This window comes from Oratosquilla oratoria, chromosome 14 (assembly GCF_046742065.1).
Source record: "Oratosquilla oratoria isolate Oo_2021 chromosome 14, ASM4674206v1, whole genome shotgun sequence".
Classification (NCBI taxonomy): Eukaryota; Metazoa; Arthropoda; class Malacostraca; order Stomatopoda; family Squillidae; genus Oratosquilla; species Oratosquilla oratoria.
This window is the reverse complement of record NC_134790.1, coordinates 26,752,140-26,762,139: the sequence shown is the minus strand read 5'-3', so window position 1 is coordinate 26,762,139 and position 10,000 is coordinate 26,752,140. Positions and strand designations below refer to the sequence as shown.

Here is a 10,000-nt window from a genome sequence, read left to right as displayed (position 1 = left end):
AATATAATTCATGTCCCACAACTCACACAAGGTAGGGCACGCCAGAATGTAAACACTTTTTGTTGAGGGCCCCTGAGTGTCAAAGAAATATTTATTGATAATAATCAAATAATCTAATTAATACTATCCTGTTTGACATAAGATATCCGAAAAATATATCTAGAGATTTCCTAGATGATAACAGAAGCATTGCCAATACGTTATTATTTTCAATAAATATATTTACCACGTGAGGGATTCGTCTTTGTCGTCTTCCTCGTTTTTTGTAGAAAAGATGCACCAACAAATAAAAGCATAATATCATCATTGTGTGGTATTTTCTATCCTTGGCAACGTTGTCATAGAGATGATGGATACAGAAAAAAAAATCTTAAAATCAAATAAGAAAAAAATAAGAAAAAATAAACCACAGGCTAAGTGTGGAGGTGTGAGTGTGTAGCCAGAGCGTATGCAAGTACGTATTTATGTATGCACAACATATGTGCACATTACACACACACACACACATATATATATATATATATATGTATATATATATATATACATATATATATATATACATATATATATACATATATATATATACATAACGATATATATATATACAGATATATATACATATATTTATATGTATATATATACATATATTCATATGTATATATACTTATAAATATATATATGTATACACACACACACACACACACATATATATATATATATATATATAAATATGCATATATACATATATATATACATATATATATATATATATATATATATATATATATGTACATATATATACAATGTATATATGCATATACATTAATATATACATATACATATATATACATTATATATATATATATATATATATATATATATATGTATATATATATATATACACATCAGGGCTGTACCATCTGAGGGGGATAGGGAAAGCAACTGCCATCCCTTTGGAATTTTTCAATTATTTATCTTCCACATTTTCTGGTAATTACTCCACCAATTTAGTGGAGTAGTTACCAGTAAAATGTGGAGGTTAAAATTATTAAGAATTCCAGGTGGGGTGATTGACCTCTCCCCCCCTCCCCCCGAGGGTACGGCCCTTAATATATATATATATATATATATATATATATATATATATATATATATATATATATATATATATATATATATATATATATATATATATATATATATATATATATATATATATATATATGAATGTTTATGAGTTTATGATAACCTCCACGCATTCTCAGGCGATTCAAATACATTTACTATTCACACATTCCCACTAATTACATTTCTATTCTGAATAACCTTTCCCAATTATTCATAAAATCATCATTTAGGATGAGACTTTAATTTTCATTTCACATGTTTAACCACATCAATATGAAGCGCTATCATTATGGGAGTATAGATTATTAACAAACCTCTTCTCGGTTTATTGTTTGGGAATGTATAAAGCGTCGCTTCTCGAAGCTGCGACGACAGAGGGAAGGCGGAATTAAGGAACACGACATCGCCCCTTAGGACACGACTGAGAGACGGCGTAAGAGCCAAGTGGACTCTGTTCTATTCCTACTTCTGGAAGTGTCCTTTACTGTCGTCGGAAAGGATTCTTCGCCAGAGGGAGCTCTGATGGTGGAGTGAGCGATATCATGTTTGTAAGTGGCTTGCTCCAAAAGATCTTATTGATTAATTTCTATTTGTTTGCTTATTTATATATTTATGTATTTATATATTTCGATGAATATATCGTTATTGGTTGTGTCGTCAACGGCGATATAACTTGTAGAATATTCAGTTAAATAATAATGAAGGTAAAATGAATAAATAAGAAACGAATGAGCAAAAAATTTACCCATTACAATATGTTCATAAGTAGTGTTTAGCTTACAGTATGGTAATTTTCTTGAATAGAGGGGGAAAAAGGCTGAAGAAATTGAATTTTGAAATCATGAAAAACACTTGTGGGGCTGGCATACGATCTCAGGAACGGACTCAAAATATCTTAAATTATTTTCATATTTTTTCACATAAGGAGAGCTAAACCGGGGAATGTTGACCTTCCCAAAAGAGACCTATGAGGGGATCCAAAGACCGTTGCCAGCCTCTGTGGGGCTCCGGGTTTCAAGTCACTGAAACCTGAAGCAATATTTATCATTATCATTACCAGAAACCAGACAACACAACCTCATACAATATTGTTATTATTTTTCACAGGCTTTTTTGTAATGTTATTTTACCGGAATCAAACACTGCATGGTTTAAGTGAGCATTTCCCATTCCACACAGTTTTGTATCATTTGCAAATTTGGAGACAACAGAATCATTAAGCCCCATAATACACTGCGTCGATGAAAACACTTTTAAAGGCGTTTAACTATTTATTTCGAACGACCAGAGAGTATATTTAATATATCTATTACTAAACATACTGATATAAAAAGAAATATGTGGATAACAAAAAAATAAATAAATCGAGATAGATTGTGACCCAGTACAGATATAATAGTTTGACGGTAACTTGGATAAATATTAAAGTGTCACCGGGTACGAAAGGATTTGCTCCCAAGAGTTGATAACAAATATTTAGTCGTTTTTCTAACCTAATGCATAAGCCCGTATGCGGTTAATGATTTATAATTTTATATCTATTTATTTGGGTAACAAATTTCCTCCAAAAGTATCTTACACCACTGTCGTCTTCATCATTTCCTTTTAAAAATACTCTGCTAAAGGTGCAAAGAATATTCCTACGTCCTCTTGAATATACTTAATAATAATTAATCTAGTCCAACATATAATATGCCTTACAGATCCCAAACGGAATCATGAATGTTCACAAAAAAGCACGTGCTTGCATGCAGACGTATTTATCTTTTTGTTTTTGCGTTTGAGTGTAGTCACGCTTCCATGACGTCCCTCATGAATATAAACATCTAAATGTGTATAATAAACAAGTCACTAACTACTGGTTTGCAACTTTTTTTATATATCGTATTGTCGCCTTCTCACAGCTGGAGAAGTCAGTTTAATCGAGGCGCTCGTGGCAAACAGGTGTGTTGTTGTAAGAGAAGGTGAGCTTTGCTGAATGCAATTATTTATCAGCCTATTACCATAATCAATGGTTGATGACGCATATGGTGTTCCATACTCCCCTCTTGAGCTTCTACGCGATATTTTGGCTACACTCGTGTGTAAGTTACGACCACATTGCTCTTATACCAAATGCATTTCTACCTATACGAAAGCACAAATCTCGGAGATGCCGAGCCATTTTCTGTGCGACCTTCCATAAGCTCCTTTTCGGTACGCCAAAGTACTCGAATGGGTGTATATAAACGGCCCACTTCTCCTCAGACCCAATTAGTAACGATTTTAGGCCTCAGGTTCAACTTGCGGTATCTCACACTTACACCAACATAAAGACACTAAATTCTGAGGAGCTTCATCTACTCCCTTGGCACCATACCCCAAATAATATACCGGTATGTTACACGCGTATCCTACCTGGAAACGTATTTGGGTAAGCGCGTTGGTGAGCCAAGTTGAATAAATGATCAGTCTCGTACTTCGCAGCTCCCAGCAAGACAGTCCCAGCAAAAATACCTTAACCATATCAAATGAATATAGTCAACGTTCATCAACGCAACCGCCCCCTCGTCCACGCATTGAATACGCATTCGGAACGCGGTAGGTCCGAGTTCGATCCCCGGTATATGTAAAGCATTTTCATGACTTTCCAATCCATCTCCACAACTTGTGGTAGATAAGGATCGCATATGTAAACACTAGGACCTAATCAGTATGATCAAACTGATTATAGGTTTCAGACTTCGTTCACAGCCACTGTCATTAAAAAAAAAAAAAAAAAAAAAAAAACTTGCACATGCTCTTATCACCTTACCAAACCGGATTAGGCCACCGTGGTGAGGTAAAGAGGTTGTTTCCTCCCTCTGGGGATAGGTGGGTCCTGCAGTGGGACCATTAAGGTTGAACTACGCTATACTTCGTATCATGGTATAGTACCCCATACGCTAGTGTCTATCGTCATATGGTCCTACCAATCTTAAGCATTATCGTACACCAGTTAAAAACATATACTCCCCCTACATATCTTTAGAATACATTAGCGATACTAAAACCTTCCTACTAGTAACATTTAAGCTGCACTATAAGCCACCAGTCTTCATCAAATCAAATTACACACTACAGGCACTCGCACACACAAATATATATATATATATATATATATATATATATATATATATATATATATATATAAGAGCGCCGAGTTACTGTATGTGTGTGTATGCTCTCTCTCTCTGTGTGTGTGTGTGTGTGTGTGTGTGTGTGTGTATTAACTTGGTCTTTGGATCACGTGTTGGACTCGTGATCGACAGCTATTTCCCTCCTGGAAGAGAGCTCAGAGCTCGTAGGCCCGATCTATGGGTAATGCTATGACCCGAAGCGCAGCGGTACCGAAATAATTTCGGCCCTGGGCAGTGTGTGTGTGTGTGTGTGTGTGTGTGTGTGTGTGTGTGTGTGTGTGTGCTGAACAATGTTTTCTCTCTGTAAATCCCTCAACAATGTATCTAACATTTGTACATATCTAACTTCTCTCCGTTCCCCATTCATCTTCTCAATATACGAAACAAATACAGGTTGACATTCAAAAATCCGGCAACCTCGGGAGCTGAGGACTGCCGGATTTTTGAAAATGCCGGATTTTTGAAGTTTATAATTTTGTATGGTGTACCCCGTATATATCTAAAGAAAATTACCACCTGTACAGTCCTTTAATGGAAAAAATAAACACTAAGTGAAAAGCAAATGAAATTTTATTATTCACGAACTAAGTAGAATACAGATAGTTATACAGAATTTTAAATCAATTTTAATAAAACATATAAAACCGATCCTCCGAAGAATATTAATTAAAATGAATAAAATACTCCATACTGTACTTCTTAGGAAAGAAGCAGATGGGCTTTTTACACAATGTCGTAAGTTTCACAAATTGTTCGCACAGACACATTGTTACTAAGTTTTTTTTAATATTTCCACTTTCTCTGCGATCGATAACGCATGATGATTGTGTTTTATGCCACCTTTCTTCTTTGTTGATTCCATATTGGGGCTATACAACAACAATTAATTGCTATAATGAGGAGAATAATGAGAAAAATGAGCTGGATTACTTGTTAACAGGTGGAACCATGAACCAACAGCTGATACTGGCGTAAGCGGCAGCTCCAGAAACAGTGGCGCACCAAAGCGGGAAATATGAAAATGCGCTCCCGAAATCTGTCCCAGATTTCTGAAGGTTCCGGATTTATGGTTGCCGGATTTTTGAATGTCAACCTGTATTTACATTTGGAAATTGGTAAAGAAAGAAAAAAAATAGTTTTTGCGCAAACGAACTCACGACAGTTGACGGTAATTGACTCAGTGTGAAGCGGATATTATATTCTTGCACTTGTTTTGCTAACGCTCGTAAATTATGTACTCCTAGTCTCGCCATTACAGTGACATATCTTCTTCCGCACGTCAACCACAAGCATGGACAGAAGTCGACTCCATACTTGCTTGGGTTTGCGCACAGTGTAGACCTGCCTATATATCGCCCCGCACTCGACACATCATTCCAGAACATCTAAAGATACATAAAATATCATAAACATCACGAATGAATACTAAGAAAGTGTTTGGCATATATTGGATAACCCAGTTATAACGTGTTGCCTCCATTTATACGTAATAGGCACCACTACGGACAAGACCTACGCAACATTCTTATTCGGGGATAAAACTCGATCTATACAGCAATGCTGAACGACTTCGTAAGTTTCACTATACAATGTTTCCGATGTTCTTCTTAAATCTCTCATGTACAGTCACAAACAAAGGTTTTGACCCAGCCAGAATTTTTCAATATACAAAAAAAAAAAAAAAAAAAAAAAATTGTCTAACAACTTTATGTTACATATTGAAAAAATTAACTAAATGTAAGCTAGGCACAACATAGATAACTATATCACATACTCGACAAAGAAAAAGAATCATATTGACCTTGTAAGAACTGTAGCATGGATCAAAACTTTTGCTCGAGACTGTATGGCTTCTGGTACACCAACTCTTCTTTGCTCACAACCCATAAACAAGTCCCGGGAAGGACCAAAACATACCCAGACTGGGCCAGCCCCTTTACAATGGGGAAAAGGGAATTTGTGTACACAGGGTCTACACATGTTGGGCAGCATGTGGTCAGAAAGGTGACAAGAATATGAAATCATTAAGATGAAATGTGTATTGCAGTGCAATGCCTAAGATATAGTGTGAAATGATAAGGACGAAACTATGATAGCAAAACAAAGACTTCTGAATTCAAAATTTGTGTCACATGAATGTATAGATGATCATTTGATATATATATATATATATATATATATATATATATATATATATATATATACATATATATATATTTATATATACATGTATACATATATATATATATACATATATACACATATATATATATATGATTTTATATATATATATATAAACATATATATATATATACATATATGTTTAGGTATATATCTGTATATATGCATAGATGTATACATGTTTGTATATATGTTTATATATATATACATATATGTGCATATATATGCATATATGTATATATATATATATATGTGTATATATATATATATATGTGTGTGTGTGTATATATATGTGTGTATATATATATATACATATATATACATATATATATATATAGATATATTTATATTTTATCGTATATATATACATATATATACATATATATATATATATATATATATATATATATATATGTATATATATATGTATATATATATATATATTTATATTTATACATTTATATATATACATATATATATATATACATATATATATATATATGTATGTATATATATATATAGACATATATATATATATACATAAACATATATATATATATATATATATATATACATACATATATATATATATATATTTATATATGTGTATATATATACACATATATATCAATATATACATATATATATATTTGTATATATATATATACATATATACATATATGTATATATATATATATATGTATATATATATACATATATATACATATATATATATATATATATATGTATATATATACATATATATATATATATATATATATATATATATATATGTATGTATGTATTACCAAGGAACTAAAGAATACAAGTGTTATATGTTAGTGATGGAAAATGTGGGTTTAGCAACATACTTCATGTAGGCAATGAAAAAAGAACAATTATTATGGATTTCTCATGTTTTTCATATTTTTTATTAGATCTAAAAACATTAGCGCCCATCCAGTTGCTAAAAGGGGGGGGGGGCGAGGCCACCCCCCTCATACACACACACACACACTCACCGTGACCCCTTTGGCTACGCCAATGTAACACAAGTCTCCGTGGCTTGTTATTATTAATGAGTCACGTACGTTCTCCAGGTGGGCATGCTTCCCTTCGCCGGGTTCTTGCTCTTGGCCGTGGCCTCGAGGAGCACCCCGCTGACGTCGCCGCACCAGAAGGGTCTTCGCGAGAACGAGGCCATCCACGTCGCCGACTTCCTGACTTCGCTGCTCTGGACGACGCTGGGCGAATGTCACCCGGTTCTTCTCACCCAGAAGGACGCTTCACCTCACCTCCAACTCACCCTACAGCTGGTACGTGGCCCTTGTAGCGTCATCTTAATATGTAAACCTCCAAACCTTCTTCAAGATCTATATCGCTGGCCGAGCGGGTTAAAGCGTCGTTACTTGCGGCAGAGGTCGAGGTGACGACAGTTCGAACTCTGCCGCCTGCGAGTTGGACCAAGGGCATGGTTCATTAGATTCCAAGCTACAAAGTCCTCTGTTAAGTAAGGGGCACCGTCCTAGCCTCCTGGTAGGGGCGTTTGCGACGTTAGACCGAAACAATCATATCATTAAAGGTTTATGATTCCGATGCGAAAATTAAATTTGTTGTAATCATATTATCACCTCATTGGTGCTCATGAACTCCCGCTCTTGGGGAAAACAGCTGCAGAGGAGGATGAAGGTGGCTGCCTTCGTCTACGATGTGAGGGACTTCGTGGAGGCCCCTGCCCCAGGGGCGACCCCGCTTCACCATCGACGAGAGGACATGATCAAGGGCAAGGTCATCTTCTGCATCTCTTACGTTCTTCTCCTCGAGAAGCAATCCAGCACCTTCGCTCTCCACCACATTCCCAGAGGAGGTATTTTTTTTCTTCTGTGGTGTAGCATGAAAATCCAAGTACCCGACAGGAGATTTTTCGATTTATAATGAGGTCTTTTGTAGTTCCAGTATTGGATAACAATTTTCTAGATATCTTCCAAAGGCTGGGGTTCTCAACTTTAGGTTCGGAAGTTTTCTGGTAGTTTATAATCCAAATTTTAAATGTAATCGAACTTAAGTCTAATCGAAGAACTAAAAGAGAATGTAATAGAAACAACTGTATGAACTGAATTATTTGGAAGGTTCCCGAGAGCCCTTGCCAAACGGAAAGGCGATAAAAAGAAAGAAAAAAAACTGCTTGCTGCAACTGACAGAGCTTTGCCCTACCACGGGTTTCTCACCTCTTTTTTTTTTCTTCTTCTTCTTTTTTTAACTTATTCATGTTTTTCATGACACTCCCCATCAGACTGGTTCCCAGGAGCAAAGCGTTACTTCATCAACTACTGCGGCGAGAGGTTCCTTCTTCAGGAGTTGGAAAACGACCCCGTGTTCTTACGGTCTTACGACACGCTCTTCCTCAGTCCTGACGACTCGTACGTCGACGGGGAAGGTTCCTCGAACTGGCCGTACAGTCTCTTCTGTAAGTTAAAGAAAAACGCTTACGTGTATATAAGTCATTGTTTGAATTATGACCCTGGTGGTTTTATTTTTGCGTACAAAAGAGGTGAATTCGAGCCTACAGACACTGTAAATTCGTGTGGACGAAGTTTTGGGACACCTCGATGATCATGTCCTATCACTGGGTGTCTGTTCCAATTGTAATCGATTCCATTCTTGAAGAATGAGCCGTGGAATTCCAGCAAGAGAGACCTGGAGCAACGGATTGATTGATTGCACATTTATCCCTTCAAGATCCAGAAATCCCTCAGATCTGGATAAAATCGTCTGGCATCAGCCACAACAAAATCCTTAAAGTTCAGTAAATTGTTCCTCACTCTTAAAGAGAAAAATAGTTTATATTGTTCCCTGATAAAAAGAAATATATTTTTTTTTCTTGTGATCTGTAGTCACAAACAAAAGTTTTGACCTCAATATTTTTTTTTCGAGTACGTGATATGTTCTCCAACGTAGTATTTAGCTTACAGATAGCCAAATTTCTTAAATATATAAGAAAGAATGACTGACAGAGAATTTGAATTTTGCACCATGAAAAACTTATTTAGCTTACACTAATTTTCTTGAATAGAAAAAAAATCAATAAGAAAACTATTTTTGTATCATGAAAAACTCTGGCTGGTTCTGAGCTTTTGCTCGTGACTACTTTTGTATTTTAATCCTTGCAGTCAGCTGCCCCTATTGTAAAGGTAAAAATCAATAAGAAAATTATTGTTGTATCATGAAAAACTCTGGCTGGTTCTAAACTTTTGCTCATGACTACTTTTGTATTTTAATCCTTGCAGTCAGCTGCCCCTATTGTGAAGGTGGGGAACCTCAGGTTCTTCTTAGAAATAAATGGAGCCCCGCTCGAGGCTACATGAGGAAGGGAGTCGAGCTCTTCCCAGACGAATTTCTGGACTTGAACGGCCGCATGCATCGGTAACTATTTCCGTTTTTCCTTTGATGAAATTTGATACAAAATATAAAACTAAATGAGATGAATCAGATGATAGTATTGAGCTCGAGAATAATTCACTGAGTCGCTGGGA

At 35.3% G+C, this 10,000-nt stretch overlaps 1 protein-coding gene across 1 annotated transcript in view; it reads left to right on the top strand.

The window, feature by feature from the left end:
* The window catches only part of LOC143032602 (glutamate receptor ionotropic, delta-2-like), a 12,606-nt gene extending 12,308 nt beyond the window's left edge, over positions 1–298 (top strand). The window contains exon 12 of the mRNA XM_076197472.1: positions 188–298. Coding sequence (XP_076053587.1) covers positions 188–298 — 111 coding nt within the window. The remainder of the gene's footprint in view (positions 1–187) is intronic.
* The last annotated feature ends 9,702 nt before the right edge of the window (positions 299–10,000 follow it).